The sequence below is a fragment of the Gekko japonicus genome, unplaced genomic scaffold, assembly GCF_001447785.1.
Source record: "Gekko japonicus isolate JY-2015 unplaced genomic scaffold, Gekko_japonicus_V1.1 scaffold386, whole genome shotgun sequence".
Classification (NCBI taxonomy): Eukaryota; Metazoa; Chordata; class Lepidosauria; order Squamata; family Gekkonidae; genus Gekko; species Gekko japonicus.
The window spans coordinates 1,205,222-1,223,902 of NW_015163100.1; the positions used below are offsets into that span (position 1 = coordinate 1,205,222).

At 51.5% G+C, this 18,681-nt stretch overlaps 2 protein-coding genes across 2 annotated transcripts; both read right to left on the reverse strand.

Annotated features, from left to right (window-relative positions):
- Window positions 1-379: 379 nt before the first annotated feature.
- Window positions 380-4,739, reverse strand: TMED6 (transmembrane p24 trafficking protein 6). Its single transcript, XM_015406731.1, has 4 exons — window positions 4,524-4,739; window positions 2,420-2,546; window positions 1,826-1,977; window positions 380-675 (listed from the first exon to the last, which is right to left on the reverse strand). Exons 1-4 carry the CDS (start codon window positions 4,737-4,739, stop codon window positions 451-453), a joined length of 720 nt encoding a protein of 239 aa, XP_015262217.1. The 3' UTR covers window positions 380-450.
- A 1,610-nt stretch (window positions 4,740-6,349) lies between these two features.
- On the reverse strand, window positions 6,350-18,630 carry TERF2 (telomeric repeat binding factor 2). Its single transcript, XM_015406726.1, has 10 exons — window positions 18,495-18,630; window positions 16,582-16,665; window positions 15,982-16,112; window positions 15,328-15,414; window positions 14,110-14,256; window positions 12,932-13,326; window positions 8,926-9,303; window positions 8,300-8,367; window positions 7,405-7,460; window positions 6,350-6,919 (listed from the first exon to the last, which is right to left on the reverse strand). Exons 1-10 carry the CDS (start codon window positions 18,628-18,630, stop codon window positions 6,761-6,763), a joined length of 1,641 nt encoding a protein of 546 aa, XP_015262212.1. The 3' UTR covers window positions 6,350-6,760.
- Window positions 18,631-18,681: the final 51 nt, after the last annotated feature.

The window sequence follows — 18,681 nt, forward strand, 5'->3', positions numbered from 1 at the left end:
TCGGCTGGCCTGGTCTTGCAGTATCTGTGACAGGGAGAAATTGGTTGCAAATATTGTCTGCCTGGTACAGTGAGAACTATGCCTGCTTGTAGGCAAGCAAGTTGCCGCTGGTCTAACTTCTACAAAGTAAAATTCTTTTTTTATACTCTGTCTTATTCCTATGATTGTTAAGAAGTTGATTTGGATGCTTTTCCCTTTTCACCTTGAAGAAGAGGCAGCCAAAACATTCCTTCATTCTGCATTCGCTGCAGCAGTATTTGCCTGCCAATAGATAAACTGCCTCTGCCCAGGTAATCAAGTGAGTCTTTATTTGTAACTAGTAGGTCAGTGTGAAGTGTCCTGTATTTGTAACGTGGGTTTAACCGGAATGAATGCCAACATCACACGTAAGTTGATTTACTGGCTTTTGAGAGTTAAGCCTGCTGGTTTCCTTGCTGCTCAAGGGAAGGTCTAGCAGAGTGGCTTCTTGGCCGGCTGCACAGTAAAGAGACGCTTGAGGAAGTGCAGCTGAAGGACGCCGGAGAGAATGATGGCCAGAGTCTGGGCTGCTGACCACCAGTTCACGTAGTTGTAGTTGGCCTGGACAAGGAAGTGATCCACCCCTCTCCTCATCCGAGCAAAATTATAGAAGCGCCACATGTGGAAGACCTGGCCCGTCACCTTCCGGGTGCTCTCCTACAACAGAGCAGGAGCATATCAGTTTTGGCTCCCAACCCTCACGAGTTCTGTTTTCAGAGGGACCATGCTTTGGCTATGAGGCCACACGCTACCCATCTAGGGCCCCCTCTTGTGATCCCTCCCCTTCAGAATGGGGGCCGTGTGCTTTTATTTTTCCATACTCTGGCTGCGGTCACACGGAGCATTAGCCACGCTACAGAGACGGAAGATAGGCGGATTTTCCGGGCACGATCACAGCGCCACATCTGGGAAGCGTAGAGCTCCCGTGGTGATGAACCCGAGGCTTCCCGCCAAAGATGCGGGGTAAAAAACTAGTACCTCCGAGGTACTAGTTTCCAGAAACCGCGGGGCAAGGGCAGGCGCCTGATCGCGTTTCCGGTGGTAGGCAGTGTTCCCTCTAAGCTGAGTTAGTGTGAGCTAGCTCACAGTTTTTCAGCCTCCGGCTCACACATTTTTTGTCTTAGCTCAGGAAGGATGACTCCAGAGCAAGCTAATTTATGCACTAGCCATATTGCTTGCTCACAACTTTAATGCCAGTAGCTCACAAAGTAGAATTTTTGCTCACAAGCCCCCACAGCTTAGTGGGAACATTGGTGGTAGGTCGTGGCATCCGGTGCCCGTCCATGTCCCGTCGCTAAAAGGGTTTTTTTCCCAAGTCTCCACGGGATGCGCACAAGCACCCAATGGCGCATGTGCACACTTCGTTTAAAAACAAACAGCCCCCTCCTCCTTTCCGTACCCCCCCCCACCACTCCTGGGTTGGCCTGCTCTCTGCACCTGGCGGCAGAGGGGGAGCGTGGCAGGAGGGCGACCCGGCTGAAGCTCCTCCTGGAGGGGACCGGACGAAGGACACAGTTTGCATTCCTCTGCAGCCCTGGAAGGGGTTAAACCCGTGGAGCCTTTTGCTAGAGAGGCCGTTTCTTTGCCGCGCCGCAGGATTGTCCTGTGATCGGCACCTCCCCCCCAACCATGGGACCTGGACGGGACCTCTATGGGACGTCTGATCGCGCAACCGCGCATTATTTTGCTCCAGGGCAAACAGCCATGCTTGCCTCTCGCATTTTCCTGCCCGTGTGACTTTTAAGGAGCTACTTCTGGCATTATCCCTGTTCTTCCGTTTGATTCGTTTGGGGTTTAAGATCGTTACCTCAATTGCTTCCAGTGTGTCATTGAATCTTTTCCTCTGAAGTTCAGGTGTGTTCTGTAAGTCGAAGCCCTCATAGAAGACCCCAAAGTTGAGATAAACTTGCACGGAGCCAAAGTGATTGTATCGATTGCTCAGGCACAGCTGGTAAAAACCTGCACGAGAGGGTTTAGAGTCATATTGTGCACTGCAGCTTGTCCCCTTCAACCCACAATGCTGCTGTCTTCTGGTATGCAAAGGTCAGATTAAAACTCTGATCCACATATTCTGAGACTCCCTAAGCCTTCATTCTACTCCCCATCTTTGTCTCCTGTCACTCAGCCAAGGAAACATTAAATTGGAGAACAAGATGACTCTGTGACTTGGATAAGATGCAGATGTGAGTAGTTCTTAAGTTTCCTGGGGGTGGGGAGAAGAAAGCATGACTGGCCTTAACGTGGAGAAACCAGCATTCTACAGTGCTCGTAAATTCTTTACAACCACTCTTGCTTGCAGTTCTGAGGGTTAGCCAGCTCACAACTTCATGGCTGAACGAGCCTGTATCGAGCCTGCAGCCCTTGGGGGAGGGGACTTGGCTATAGGGCAAAAGCACAATACCTGTCTCCTTGGTTGGGAAGTTGATCTGCCCTCGCATATCCTGGGAGGTGCCGAGATGAAGGCCATTGGGATCGTTTGCAGTAGCAAGGATGTGTCTGTCGTGGCCCAGCCCTGAGGTCCACTGCACCTGCAACAGAGGCAGAGAACAAGGGCTGCACAAGAGATTTCCTTTCTGACAGAGTTGCTGCTGCTATACTTTACCTGCCAGGTTCCTGTTTGCACACCAAAGAAATCAAAAATAATACAAAAACACTGATTGACTTTTGAGTTTACTTAAATGCAACTCCTAAGGGTATCTTAAAGTTTCATTCACAGTGTACAGTAGTAAATCACAAATTCAGTAAGAAATACGATGTCTATTGCATCATTAGCTTCAAAAACTGCAATATCAATTAAGGGATCATGTGCAAAAATTCAAAAGTCTTCAAACAGTTCACAAACTGTATATCATATCCAATGAAGTGCTTTATGAATAGTAGCTATCTTATTTTTTGAATAGGGGTGTCTCCAAATGCTTCCTTAAGTGCTCTATGTTCCATGTCTGATGTATCCATAAACATCCAGATTATAGAAAAGCAGTAATCCACCTAGCAGAATTTGTCAGCATATATATTTTCCGTTTCACAAAGGCTTCCTCACAGATGGAAAATTACATCTCACTAGTTCATAAGAGGAAAAGGACTCATATAATTTATCTGATTGAGGTTTGATATTGCAGGTTTTCAAACTAATGGTAATGATGCAATATACATTGTATTTCTTATTGCACTTGTGATTTACTCTTAAAAGTTGCATTTAAGTATAAAATTCAATCAGTGTTTTTGCATTATTTTTGAGGTGCCTGTTTTCTACTTCTGCCTGAAGCAACTCCAGGCTCCTGTTGTTTCCTAGGACAGCTGTTGCCTGGCCAGGTTGTGGTCCACGAAGGCTGATCAGTCTTATTTCTCTTGGACTAGGATAGAGGTGCTGAAACAGGAGTTGCCTTGTGTGCTGAGCGGCTGCAGAGCAAGAGAGACCTTAAAGCAGGGGGGAGCCAGCAGGCATTAGCCCCACGTACACCTTGGAAGGCGGAGGATGAGCCAAGGCAGCCTATGGTTTCTGGCTCTCCAAAGTTTACCCCTTTCCCAGTGTGAGGGGCAGCAGCTTCCAAGCAGTCTTTGCCTCATACCTAGTAGACTGGAGCCAGTTTGGTGTAGTGGCTAAGAGCCTAATCTGAGAGAACCATGTTTGATTCCCCACTCCTCCATATGCAGCTGCTGGTGGGACCTTGGGTCAGTTACAGGTTTTTTCAGAAGGTTCTCTCAAGGGCAGTTCTCAGAAGAGCTCTCTCAGCCCCACCGACCTCACAGAGTGTCTGTTGTGGGGAGGGGATTGTAAGCCACTCTGGTAGTTAAGGGTGGGGTATAAACCCAGTCTCTTCTTCTTCCATCAACTTTAGAGTGGGCTGAAACAGTAATTCCCCACCCCTTGCAGGGATGTTTTGTGTCGGAGAAGGGTTCAGCATGAACAGCTGGGGTGCCCGAGCCAGCCCTGCCTGGAGCCAGGTTTGTGCAAACAGGAGTCCAGCAGTCAGTTGCAGATAAGGACACCGCAAGGCTCCCGTCTCATAGCTGCCCACTGAGAGGAGGTTCCTGCTACACTCCTGTGTTCCTTGCGGCTGAGTAGCAAAGACTGATACAAAACTCAAAAGCAGGCATATTAAGTATACCATTCTAGTGAAATACAGTGATTCACTTTCTTTGTACACCACTTGATTTTGCAAAGGGGGTTACAATCTGCATTAGCAATGGTCAAACAATGAGAGCACAGTTAAAAATGGAGGCTGACGGTTGTGCATTTTGCCAAGGTAGCCGTGAGTACAGGGCAGAAACATGTTGTGAACTGGCTCCCTAGTATCCAGACCACCTCCCGCTCGTCACCTGTTTTTCCAAGGAAGCAGCTGTTGGCGTTGAGTGCATCAAGTGGGCATTATGCTCTTCTCACCCACTCACCAGTTCCCGTGGCAGGAGCCCCGCTGTCTGTCTTAGAAGCCGCTGAGCAGACCCAAGACGCTCAGGACTCTTGGCCTTTGCTGCCGCCCACCTCCTCCTCCCCGGGCACCCACCTCATAGCCGAAGAAGAAATAGCCGCTCTGGTGCGCAAAATGCCAGAAACACTCAATGCCGCCGGCAGGGATCACGATAGCAAAGTCGTAGCGATCTGCTCCACGGTAGAGAGGCTGGTCACTGGAGCCACTCAGCGGCTCAGTCTTGCGGGCGCCGGCAATCTCCAGCTCACCCAGCAGCCCCACAACTGCAGCTGTAAGGAGCAGAGGAAGCATGTTGGCTCTCCGAGGCCAACTAGCATCAGGGCTGGTGTAGAGCAGCACAAGCAGTGGGAGCCCAGCGTGCCAGGGCGGGCGGGATCAATCATTAACTCGCCTGCTGCTCACCTAGGGCTTGTTTGGCTTGCTGCTGGAGGAAGGAAGGCTAGGCGAGTGGGACACCTTGAGGACAAACCAGCCGCTGATTATGGAGCTTTTCACAGCCTCGTGCTTACATGAGCCAGGCAGCCCAGGCAAACCCCGCCCCGCCCCCTGGTGCTGCTGCTGCATCTCCACCTGCTGCTTGCCTTCCCACGGACTCTGCAGCTCCACGTTTCTTCCCTCGCCCGCGGCTGCAGGACGCTGCCAGCCCCTCTGCCAGGAAGGGGGCGGGGGGCCGGGGGGGGGGGGGGGGAGCATACAAAAGACTCCTGTGGATCACAGCAGCAAGATCAGAAGGTGGCTCTCTCGCGGCCCCCATGAGCTTCAAGTGCAAACCTTCTGCCTGCTGGTTGAACCAAGGGACACTTTCCCTGAACTAGTATCTACTCATGTTGGCCTGATTTCCTTACTGCACAGAAGCATCAGGGCCAGGAAGATTAACACCGTAAAGGGTTACCTCTTTGGGGGGCTTCTCCCACTCTTCCCGGATACTGGAGAACACTGCAGCAGAACAAGGCAGGATTCTCAACAATACTGTATGCCGTAATGCCGGGGCGTAGTTTTGCCTATCGTCTCAGACTTTATCTGAGTGGAATATACCCCCCACTCCCCAATTAAATACCACAACAATGGATGAGCCAAACACCCCATCAGTGCCACATGACATTGGGCCTGGCCTCTCCTACAAAAGCAAACCCCCCCACCACCCCCACACACACTGGTTGCAGCATCCCTCTTCGTCTGGAAAGCGGAGCCTCATGCGATCCTCAGAGACCAAAGGACCAAGAAAGGATTTCAGTTAGCTGTTGTAGATTTTCCGGGTTGTATGGCCGTGGTCTTGGCACTGCAGGACCTGACAATGCCAAGACCACAGTTATACAACCCGGAAAATCTACAACAGCTAATGAACTCGAGCCATGAAAGCCTCTGACAATATATTGACATTCCAGTTACCACTAAGCTCACTGCTAGATTTCGCACTCAGGCGATTAAAGTGCACCGTAAATTTCAGTCCTGCCCCTTTGAGGCTTGGCTTAGTTTCCCTCAGGAGGTCTATTACACAGCTCACATTCCTCTTAAATCCCTTGGTTTAAATTTTAAAAATGGTCGCTTATGAAGTTATGTTATGTATTTTATAATCTATTTCCCTCTTTCTAATATAATATAAATTTATTTGGTTTTCTGTAAAATCTTATACTCCTATAGTTTAACTGGAGTTTTTAAACTTGTCTGTTTGAATACTTGAATAATGTTTATTTTTGTTCACTGGATCTGGTCGTGGGCCGTAATATAATACAACTGAATTGATAGCGGAGCCTCGTACGATCCTCGGAGATTTGAGCAGCTGCTCATCGGTCCTTTGGAAAAAGGGCCAAGAATTTCAAGTCAAGATTATAAAAACTGAATTTATTTTCATCCAAACTCCAACACTCTCCCAACTGTCAGTTCTACCAGAGACATAAAACAAGGAAATGTCTTTCTTTGTACAGTTTTATAGATTGTAACAAGAAGAATGTGGGAGGCCACCCCTCTTTCTCCAGCAGCAACTTGAGCCCTGCCCCTGAAGTTCACTATAAAGCAAAACAGAGTTACAACTGGAGTAATCTTCTATTCAGCCAGCAATGGGGAACCGCCAGCAACTCCACGGACTGTGGTGGCCACAGGACAAGGGAAGTGGTCACGCTCCTGCCCCGACCACAGTGGGTGCTGTTCCCAAGGCCAGAGACCTGAGCCCCTGGTCTTCCTGCAACACTGCGCGGCCGTCCCAGCTTCCACCCGAGGGCACTGGCCGTGCAGAGGATGCCATGCCGAGCCACTCTTCGGCCACATGGACTTAAAGAGCACGTGGTAGCCTCCGCGGCTCTCCCAGAGTTCATTCAGTTGAGACCCAGCTTCTTCATAGTTCGCCAGCGGTCCTTGATCATCACGGGAGTGCGCTTCTTAAAGCGGTAGGCTTTGAAAATGGCTTTCCAATTCCCTTCTCCAAACTTCTTCACGCCTGCCCGGATCCACTCTGTTTCCTCTGAAGTCCACTTCTGTGAAACGAAGGACAGAGACAACCAGGGGAGTTCTCCCGGGACTGAAGCCCCCCTCCCCAAGGGCATCGCCAATCATGTCTTCTTCTGTCCACAAAGCTACAGTGGCCTCCCCCGCCCCATCTGAGAGGCGATGTAGCCCAAAGAGGGAGAGCCTGAGTGCAAGCTGGGAGATATTTCAGGACACTGAATCAAGGGAGCTGCCTTCAGGAAACAGCCCACCTCACAGGGCTACTTTACAGCATTACTCCGATGAGATCCTGTGCCCCCCCACAGGCCCTTGGAGGAATTCTCAGAAGCTGCCGTTTTTTGGTCTAGTTGCCTTAGTCAGTAGGGGTTTACTGGACAACACAGGTGGAAGGTGGGGGAAGAGAACTGCCGGGGAGCGGGCCCTTTCGGAGGGGCGTCTGCCTAGCGAGGCCTGTTGGTCGCCAGTTTGGGCTGGATCAGTGCACACACACACACACACACACCCCTGCCGTTACCTGCTTTTTTGCTGCAGACATGACGGAAGTGTTGGTGCTCTCTCCCCCTGAAGACACTGGAAGACAAATCCAGTTAGAAGAAGAGGAGGAGGAGGAGGAGGAGGAGATTGGATTTATACCCTGCCCTTCACTACCCAAGGGAGTCTCAGAGCGGCCCACAAACTCCTTTCCCTTCCCCTCCCCACAACAGACAGACACCCTGTGAGGTGGGTGGGGCTGAGAGAGCTCTGACAGAAACTGCTCTTTTTCAAGGACAGCTGTGCCAGAGCTTGTGACTGACCCAAGGTCACATCAGCAGGTGCAAGTGGAGGAGCGGGGAATCAAACCCGGTTCTCCCAGATTAGAGTCCGCACACTTAACCACTACACCAAACTGGCTCTCACTGGGGCAAAGACTAGCCACTCTGTGGCAAATAACCTTTCCCTTCTGCAGACACCAGACAGCCACTGCTTTATGTTGCCGTGAAAACGTCTCTAAGACGGCCTTCCCCCCCAGGCTCTTCGGCACCTTCCCACATAAGCCACTGAAAAGGTGGCCCGTCTCTAAGCGGGCGTTGGGGAGAATTGCTCCACCGGACCTGACCTCGGAAAGCGAGGCAGGCTAAAATCCCCTCCCCACCCCCCTGCTTGGCCAAGACAGGCAATTGGCTGCGGCCACAAAAGCACTAGTGACCTTGTAGGAGATGCTCAAGACACAACCAGGCAGCACTCCACTGGCCTGCTCCTCTGACTCTCACTGTCTCCCTAGGCAGTGAGTCACTAAAGACTGCCCCTGCTCTCGGATCCCCAGGGACCCGGACAAGTCTGCACTTCTACCACTAGACCCTCCCCTGGGGAAGCTGTCCCTGTGGGGTCTGGGTGGCACCCAGCAGAGGCACTCAAACTGGCACACTCACTGCGTTCAAAGAGTTCGTCCTCCCCACTCCAGGTCTCCTTCTCTTCTCCCACACTCCGTTTGGACAGCCTGGATTCAACAGAGGAACAGAAGTTGTCTTGCAGCACAGTTCCAATGCTCTGGATTGCAAACAGGAAGCCCCTCTGCTTATTTTGCTTATCACCTGCTGCTTCTACTGGGGGGGGGCACTGAAGCTCTGCCATTCTCCGCACTCCACCCCTTCCGCACATTTTTCCTGTGTTTACAGCCACATGGGGGAGGGGGTGGAGGATGGCAGGAAGGGGATGCTGAACTTGCAGAGCGATCACAGGCATGGGAAACAGAGACAGCCCTCCCCCCAGAGGCATCACACTCAATAGGCCGTACAGGGGGGAGATTCTGCCAGCACGGGACAGCTGGGCGTGGTGTAACAGTCATTCCCGGGTGCTCAACACATGCTACAAGGGCTCCTACTGTATTCCTTGACACAGGCCGATACCACCACCACCACCCATTTCACAGAAGCAGACCGCCCAACAGCTCCCCAACTAAGGTGAGAGCGGAAACCAAAAACTTCTGAGCAGCTCACACAGAACCACTAGAACACTCCAGCTCCCCAGGATCACAACCACGGAACCCATCCCACACCTTGAAAACTGGGCACTACGTGGCGAGGTGGGTGTTTCAGCGTCTGCAGGCCGGGCAACTGGAGTCCCCGGTGGCTCCGGTGACGCTTCTGGACTGGCACACAAATCACAGGAGCACACTGTCTCAGACCCCTGGACCAGCCGGCTGATGGTCACCAAACACTTCGCCTTCTGGAACGAGGGAGGAGAGCCAGGGGGTGCCTCCTCTTCCTCCCTGCAGCGCTTTGCTCGGTGGGGCACCGAAATCTGCTTGGGACAAGCCCAGTCTGTCTCGTCCAGCTTGGCAAAAGCCGCATCGGCATCTGCGGAGTCACACAGGGCCTTGAATGCTTCTCTCAGAGCAGGCAGGGTGTGGAAGGCTGGCCTCCGGTGGGGGTACCTGCAAAAACAGAGCCTCAGCGGGAGGGGGGGGAGGCACAGGCTGGGTTTCTCTCCCCACCGGTGAGCTAGGCTGCTCTGCCCGTCAGCGCCGCACAAGAAACTGCCTTGAGGCGGACGCCTTTTCCTCCGTATGAGTCTCTCATTAAACAGAACAGCCGTTCCATGGGCTAGATGGGCTTCTTGAGCAAGAAGAGGAAGGTTTGGACCTGCACAGAGCCCTTCCTCAGGCAGAACGGAGCAGAAGGCAAGGTCTCTGCAGCAGAGCGGGGCAGGAAAGCCGGGGCACTCTGTCACCTTACGGGCTTGTCTCAAAGATCTTCTTCAGCTCCTCAAAGGCAAAAGGCAGAGTCCCAGTCTCCTTCCGTTCCTTGGGCTCCTGAGACACCGGCAGCCCTTTCAGATGCCCGGGGGTTTCAGCCTCCTTTCTCAGGGGATTTCGTGAAGGCTACATTCAAGAACCTTTAACGGGGATGACTAATTCAAATCAATACTTTTCAAACCACCAAGACCAGAAGGGCAGGTTTTCACATTATTGCATCTATGTATTTTCTAAAGAAGCAGGCAAACAAATGGGTGGCGACAATTTCAGTTTGGCACCAAACACAGCCTTTTTACCAAACTGGAGGGGGGGAAAGCGCACCCCTGTTGTATTCATTGTCCAGGAAGAAACTGTACAGGGGAGAAGCCACAAGGCCTGTGCTGGGAGTGCCCTGCACTTTCTCTTACTTTTAAAACTTATACCCTGCCCTCTTCCCTTGAAGCAGGTTGGGAGTGATTGATCTAAAATGCAACCATATAAACACGACCACCACATTTATGTATTCTTCATTTCTAGTTCTCCTTCCTCAACGGGCCTCCACACAGGTCTAGAACGAGCCTCATACCTCCCCACGAAAGCCCACCCACAGAACTACCGCAACAAGACCCAGGCCCCTCAACTCCAAACTGTGTCTGGAAGGGGGAGAGACCCTTGTTGGCGTGGAAAGTGGGCCGTGGCATCTCTGCAGAGTGACTGTTTAGTCTGTATATGAATCGCCTGACTTTTGGCACAGAGCGGCATCAGCAAGACACCAAGGGCAAGGCGATGCCCACCTGGGCCGGAAGGGCCCCCTCCGCCTCCCTTCACGGCCAGAAAGGTTCTACTCCTGTAGCAAAGTGCAGCAGAGGCTCCCTCTACTGGTGGCCGGAGTTACGTTTCTAGAGGCCAAAGATGCCTGTGTGCACCAACCTCTGGTTAAATGGAGACTTTTTATTGACTGATCCTTTTATTTAAAACATGTATTAGCCGCCATTCTACCATGCAGGAACTCGAGATGGCTTAAAACGCAGACATAATGAAATACACAAAACCCCACAAATTACAGCCAACAATGTAACTGTGCCAGTAGGCAGAAGGACTACAGCTAATCAAATGCCACCATGCATTAGACCGTCTTCAGCTGCCTCCTAAAGGCAGGTGCCCCTTGTGTACCCACCAGATGAGCTTCTTTGGTCAACAAGACAGTCAAGAGGGCCCCTCCCTGTGATGTTCGTTCCCAGGCAGGAACCAACCACATCGGTCTTTAAAAGTCAAAAACAACACCTTTAATTGGGCTCGAGTGGATCAGGAGCTAGTGTGGCACTGGGATCACATGATCCCAATAACTAACACAACGGGCAGCCTAGCTGCAGCATTCTACACTAGCTGCAGCCTCCAAACATTCTTCAAGGGGAGCCCCAAGTAGAGTGAATTGCAGTAGTCCAGTCTACATGTAATAAAGGCATGGCGCACCGTGGCTACTTCAGACTGAGCCAGCAGCAGGCACAGCTGGCACACCAGCAGGAGTTGACTGAAACCACTACAGCCACCCGGTTTTCTATAATGACTGCTGAAGAAGAAGAGGTTGGATTTATACCCCGCCCTTCACTACCCAAGGGAGTCTCAGAGCGGCTTACAAACTCCCTTCCCTTCCCCTCCCTACAACAGACACCCTGTGAGGTAGGTGGGGCTGAGAGAGCTCTGAAAGAAACTGCTCTTTTTCAAGGACAGCTCTTGCCAGAACCATGGCTTGCCCAAGGCCATCCAGCCAGGTACAAGCGGAGGAGCGGGGAATCAAACCCAAGCCCTCCCAAGCGGCTAACGTGGCTTTTCAAGGGGAGTACCACCCCACCCAGGACGGGGGTCTCATGTCCCTGGTCTGCCTTTCTACCAACCCAGAGAACCCTCTGTCTTGTCAGGATTACGTTTCAGCTTGTTCACCCTCCTCTAGCCCACTACGGACTCCAAGGACTGGTTCAGAACATCAACGGCTCCCTTGGAATTAGGTGGGAAAGAAAGGCAGAGCTGGATATCTTCCGCAGGCCAGACCTCCTGATGGTTTCTCCTAGTGGCTTCATTTAGATACCAACTAGCACGGGGGATAAGACTGAGGCCCATGGAACCCTACAGGACCAGGGGCCGTGGGGCAGAGCACGAGTCCCCAGCGCCACCTTCTGGGACTGACCTCCCACATAGCGACTTGAACTGCCGGAGTATCCATCCTGGTGCTGAGAGGCAGCCCGGGAGGATACGACGGTTGACGGTAGAGATCCAGCAGGAACTCGCTCCCCCAGTCTATATCTCGGTGGAGGTCATCAGCCGAGGTGACCAAAGCAGTCTCTGTCTGTCTCAAATCCCAGCCTGAAGCTAGGCTGAAATGGGTCCAGGAAATCAGTCTCTTCCAAGAACCCCAGGAACTGAGAAGCGACCACCCACTCAAGCAGGCCGGAAGTTCTCCAGCAGGGGAGGGCTCAGGAAGGGCTCATCCCTGCCGCCTTCAGCACAGCTCCCGCTCTCAAGGAAGAACTCACCACTCTCCCCCCCCTCACCCACTCCATCAGTCCTCCCCTGGCAGCTTGGACCAGCTGGAAGGGCAGAGGCTGAGGACACAGGTTGCACGCGCCTCCCCCCACCAAGGATCCTGCCCACCTCCTTGGACACCACAAGGCTGAAAGGCAGCCACATAAACTGGGCAAGCAGCAGATGCCAAAGGCAGTTATCATCTGAATATGCATCCCTGCCAGCATCTAACCCACAGCGGATCTGGTGGATTTTGTAGTCTACTACAAGGCAGCACTTTTTTTTTCAAAGCAGGTAGATTTAATTTTCCATCCTGGCTGCCAAAGATGAGGCTCAGCCAGAAGGGCTCTGGGGAGTAGTGAAGCCCCCCCCCCGCTCTCCCAGGAATGACTGACAAGGCGCCTGTCGCCACGGGTATTCGAGGCCAGGCAGGATGATGACGAGAGGTCTTGCAATGGCCATCTGTCCGGAGCTCTGGGAGTGCTAAGGGCACCAAGCCAACCAGCCAGCACATCACTTGGCACCCTCAATCTAGCAGGGCCAGCACACGCTTGCTCACTCGCTCTCTCGCACAGACACACACACAAGACACAACTCCTCCCCAATCGCCTCTTGGCTCTGCTGCATCAGTGGCAATGGGGGTGCTAATGCAGAACACCAGAAAAGCCACTATGACACTTCCGGTTTCCCAACACCTTCCCTTCCGAGAATGGCAGCATTGTGAGTGGAGAAACAGTCAGCGGCCCAAGAACGGCAGTGTTGTATTCCTGACCCCTGCGCTGTTCTGCTGACCCAGGGGGTCACTCACCTGCCCACAGCCTCGGGAGTCTCCAGGGCAGGGGGAGGCTCCTCCCTCCCGGAAACTCCAGGGGGCTCCGCTCTCTGACTCGCAGCCGCCACTCGCTCATCCGTTGCTCTCTCCGGTTCTGAGACGGGGACCTCTTCCACAGGTGGGGGCAGCCTCGCGTCCCCATCACTGGCTCCCGCCAAAGCCTCTGTCCTTTCTTCCTTCCTGCCTCTGGCCTCACCTTCCTTCAGGGGCTTGGTCAAATCCCTACTGGATCTTCCCGTGGATCTGTCCTTTTTTGCTCCTGCCGACCCAGTCGCTTCCTCCGTGTCCTCTGAGACCACCAACTCCTCGCTGGCTGCCCCCAAAGGACTAAGCCTGGGGGCTTCTGTATCAGCCAAGTTCTTTCTTGCCATCTTAAACAGAGAAGAAGGAGAATTGACTTTATATTCTGCCCTTCACTCAGAGTCTCGGAGCAGATTACCATCTCCTTCCCTTCCTCTCCCCACAACAGACACCCTGTGAGGTAGGTGAGGCTGAGAGAGCTGTGAGAGAACTGCTCTTGAGAGAGCTGTTACTGACCCAAGGTCACCCAGCTGGCTGCATGTGCAGGAGTGGGGAATTAAACCCGGTTCTCCAGATTTGAGTCCCCTGCTCTTAACCACTACACCAAACTGGACAGACAGACTCACTCACAGGAAAAAAAACCTCCCCTTGTTCATTCCAGTTTTCTAATTTGGCATACCTGCCCTATGCAATCTCTGACCTTGGGGTTGGCAAGCATGCACCCTGGCCCACTTGAAAACAGCTTCTTCCTAAGACAGCCCCCAAGTAAAAGGCCAGAACTGGACAGGCCACAGGAAAGGTGATGCTTCTGCTACAGCAACTGCGCTGCACCAACAACATGCGTTCCTGGCGCGTAGGGGAGGGCCCTTGGCTCAGTGGCAGAGCATCTGGTCAGCATGCGGAAGGTCTCAGGTTCAATCCCCGGCCGCATCTCCAGTTAAAAGGACCAGGGGCAGGAGGTGATGTGAAAGAACTTTCTCCGCCTGAGACCCTGGAGAGCCACGGCTGGTCTGAGCAGACAAGACTGATTTGGGTGCTGGACCACGTGTTTGATCCAGGATAAGGCAGGTTCACGTATGTTCAAGCTGTCTGAGCTGAGCCCAGCAAACGAAGAGGAAGGCAAGGGTGCCGACCTCGAGGAGGAAGGGCTCAGAATCATCCAGGTAGTCTTCCAAACAGAGAAGAACGTCTTGCTGGAAGGCCTTGAAGGAGAACTTCCAAATCGTTGGATGAGCGAAGTTCTTCTCTCGGATGATGCTCTGCAAGGCCACTCTTGTCTTCTAGGCAAAGGAAACAGAGGGGACTCAGTGCAACTGACGGGTGGAGGAAGGCACTTCCACTGCCTGGAGCATCTCGAACTCAGTACTCCAGCACCAGACCACATGAGCACCTCTCTACTTTTTTCCCAAGGGTCTGAGAGTAATGGTGATGGCAGAGATGTTGTGGGGCACAAACCAAGCCAGACTTGTGGCTCTCTCAGCAAAGGAGATGTAAAATTTCCAGAAATTCTGAAGCCATGGGGGGAATGGAAATTTTGGGGAGGAAATGGAAATATATGTAATAGTTTTCTATCAAGCCTAAACTTCTTTCAGTGATTTAGCAATGCAAAATGCATCATTTATAACTCTTTTAGCACATAAAATTGTACTATTTGGCATTTTCATGGAACTATGTCTTCATTTTCTTTAAGAAAAATGTCAAGTATACCCAATACCTGGGAAAGAGCCGCAAACTGCTCCTGCACCCTGTGCTACCATAGTACATGTATCTTTTGTTTTTGCCACCTAAGAAGTAGGCAAAAATAAAAGTTGAAAGCAGAAAACACATTCTACAGTAAAGAAAAGAAAGCTTATTATCTGGACTGAATCACAATAGGTAAAACTACCAGAATGTTTGGATATGAACCTAAAGTCTGTTACATTGAAAATGCTGAACTTTTTAATGTGTTATGATTGAACACACTACAGTGTTCTGTTGCCAAAAATGTTCATTTATACAACAAAAAATTCTTGAAAAAATTGTAGACATCTACAGTGTAAGAGTCGGTTTTTTAAACATTACTCCCCCAAATTTCCCAATGGAAAAACTGAAAAGTCCTCCAACTTTTTCATGCTACACATTTCGAGATTTTTCCCTAGTGCTCCCCCAAATTTTCCATCAGAAAAACTGGAAAGGTGGGGGGGGAAGGCTGTTGGAAAAATACTGTGTTTGTTCTGGGCCTCCACATCTCTGCTAAGCAAGGAGGGAAGCTGCCCGAGCACCCCAGGTTTCGATTGGTCGGTGAAAGAAGGACCAGCAATTCCCAGCCGTGCTTCATATAATCCCCCCCCCATTCCAGCAGGAACCCTCACCTGGATGCTCGGGTCCTTTGACATCTGCATCTTCAGAAGTCTGTTGGCTTTTTCAAATTCCTGGTTCTTAACACAGGCAATAACAGCCTACAGAAGCAAGAAAAGAATGGTGAGCATTTTAATAAGCCAGATAAAAAGGTACTGGTCAAGGACCTCCACGTTAGGACAGTTATGAGCGACAGGATAAGGGGCACAGAGCTTATCATTAACAGGTTGTCACCGGCTCCTCTGAAGTTAACTGGTAATCCCAAAACAACTGGAAGTTCCTACCTGGGTCTTCCAAGGTCTGCGGAGAAGAACTTCTTTTTCTCAAGGAAAAGGGGGCTTTAAATACCAGTATTTTGCAGGCCAGCAGCTTTAATGAAATAGTTTGTTCACGTGAGTTGCCCTTCCCGCTCTCTCAACATGCCATAAATAACTAAGCACTGCCAATCTCGTAAGAATTCTCATGGTCTCATAATTTAGTGGTGAACCAAGAAAAAGCAAAGTCTGAGGTCTACATTATAGTCCTAATAAAAATCTCTTCTTTCCCTCCTCCTCCTCCTTTATAGACTTCGGGTCACAAAACAACAGCCGCTGACCTCAACACACTTGTGGGTTAATGCCCAGAAAACAGCAAAGACCATCTAAAGAAAACAGCATCTTCATTCTTACAGCTTCCTTTATTTTTCTTCTCAGCTCCTCTATGACTTTTGCATCCAGCTGGCGTTCACGTTTCATTGTCTCCAGAAAAACAAGTGCACTTTCAAAAGGCATCTGCTCGGCTCCTGAATCGGTAGTCCAGTCTACAATACATAGGAAGAATTCCGGTTGCCACTAAAACGTGATTTCTCTCTAAGATAGTATCTCTCTCTACACCGCCCCCCTTCCATAGCGAATAAAGCATCCTTCCTGCAAGCACATTGGTTCCACTGCAAACTTTTACATTTAACAGGGAAGCAGCTGGTGCTGCCCCTCCTTTCCACACCTCCGATTGTTCCTTTCTCTCTTTGGGCTACTGCAGGGTTAGGGTGAAGGAGAGGCGGAAAAGGGATGCACTTGGCTTCCTGCGAGCTCTATGTCCGCCAGCACCACAAGCTACCTCCCCCCCTCAAAACAGCCCAGGAGCATCTTCCCAAGAACAAATGCACTTGGCTTCCTGCGAGCTCTATGTCTGCCAGTACCACAAGCTACCTCCTCCCCTCCTTAAAACAGCCCAGGGGCATCTTCCCAAGAACACAGCATCTCAGGAGCCCAACTTCAACCTGCACTCACTCTCTTCAAGTCGGGACAGAAGCTGGACAATCCGCAGCTGAAGATGAATGCGTTGCTCCAGAGCCAAGGGCCGCACAAGCACAGCTGGAGGAACAGAAGACAGGCAGTTAGGCAGCCACAAAGCCAACACATCGCCCGGCTGGCTGAGCAGGGAAGCACGCTTTCCTCTTCACACACTGCCCCTTGCACATGACAACGGTCAGTCAGGTACAAACGTACAGGCTGCAGCTCCACTTCGGCAACCTCTCCAGCCCATGAAACATGAATGCTTCCCCACTGCTGTTTTCAGCAAGCCCACTCAGGAACCCCGAGTCAAAAGCTACCCCTCCCAAACAGCGAAAAAGCACAAATGTGCGTGCCAGCAAAGAGACACACCCTTATGGGAAATATACAGTCGTGCAGCTTTTGAAAGCACACTCAAAAGATGCTCCATCCTCTCCCAACAGTTTGCTGCAGAGAACCGTCATGAAAGACGGAGGCAGAGACACAGAGCTGCTTGGACCCAACAGTGAGACATCCCGTCCCCCAACTCCTGGGCGGCCTGAGAGGCAAGAATTGGTTTTTTAAAACAGGGCAGCAGAACTCTGGCTGATCAAAAATCAAGGTAAAGCACTGCTTTAAAACAAGTGTCCAACATTCTCATTTAAAACATATGTGCCTTGGTTGCTTGCTAGAACAGTTTGAGCATGTCTGTTTTACAACTGAATCCAGACACATTATGGTCTGAAACCAAACCTGAGACCAGGAGCCTGCAGTCTGGCAGCTTCACTGCTCAGCCTCTCGGCCAAGGCAAAGTTTCTCCCACCTGCCGGGGCACTCTGCCTTGGAACACTGAACAAGCCATGGGCATGGACAGTGAGAAACTGCCACCAGTCATGGGAGGGGCACAAGACAGACAACAGGCAGAAGGGCTGAAGGACAATTGGGGTTTGGGTGGCAGCAAGTCAGGCCCGTGAAATGCACCCACCCTTTTGGGCAACCCCTCTGGATCAAAAGATAGGATTACAACAAGCAGCAGCTGGATAAGATCTACTTGTTAAATGGTTAAGCTGATCTAGGTGCATGAACAGAATGATTCTACCTATGCAAAACTTAAGTAGTTACAATGAGTACAGACTCCATATTTGGTGTATGTTAGTCTTTGTTTGTAGTTGTCCTTTTCTTTCTCTTTTGAAAAACTAATAAAACTCTTTTAAAAACACACACACACACACACACACACAAGCAACAGCTCTGGCTATTACTCCAAGACCTGCATCTATGCAACTGTGACTCTGAGTATGTTTGTTTGGCTTGTGCTGCAAACATGCAAGCAGAGATGGAAAAGTTCCTGAAATATTGAAGATATGCAAGGGGGGGGGATTCTCCCCCTCCCCTGTTGTGTGTGTAGGGTTGGTTTTTTTAAAAACTTTGGTGTGGAAAACTTTGGAAACAAAACTATATGCAGTCCTCACTTTCAGTGACCGGGGGCTGTCTGGGAGAATGTTCCCGAAAACTCTCAAGTGTTCTAAATGACCTGATCTGATTTAGCGCTATTTGTTTGACTTGTTTTTTTCCACTCCCCCCGCAGAGATTCTCCCTTGAGAAGCGCACAGAAGATCTCACGCTGAGTAAACAGAACTAAAAATATACCCTCTCCATCAATTCTATGTGCATGCAGCATAGATCTACCGGAAGTTTTCTCAATGCCCACAAAATATTTTTAGCTGGAATATCGGGGGGGGGGGACACGGGCCACCCCTTCCCCCCCAAGCCTAAACCCCGCCTGCCCAGGGTCCCGCCCTTAGGATCTCCAGGAAATTCCCAACCGGGAGATGGCAACCATCCCGACCGCCCCCGCCCCCGGCGGTCTCCTCCTCCTCCTCCTCCGCCGGGTGAAGGGAGCCTCCTGCCCGGCCGCCCGGCCCGCGCACCGTGGAGGATGTCGCGCAGCTGGCGGAAGTCCTGGCTGCGCCCGGCGCGGAAGGCCTGCACGGCCCGGTGGCAGTAGAAGAGGACGACCCAGCGGTCCACCGCCTCGTCCAGCGCCCGGCCGCGCGCCTCCGCCATCGCCGCCATCGCCGCCGCCCCCCGCCCGCCTCCCCCGTTGATGCCGCCGCC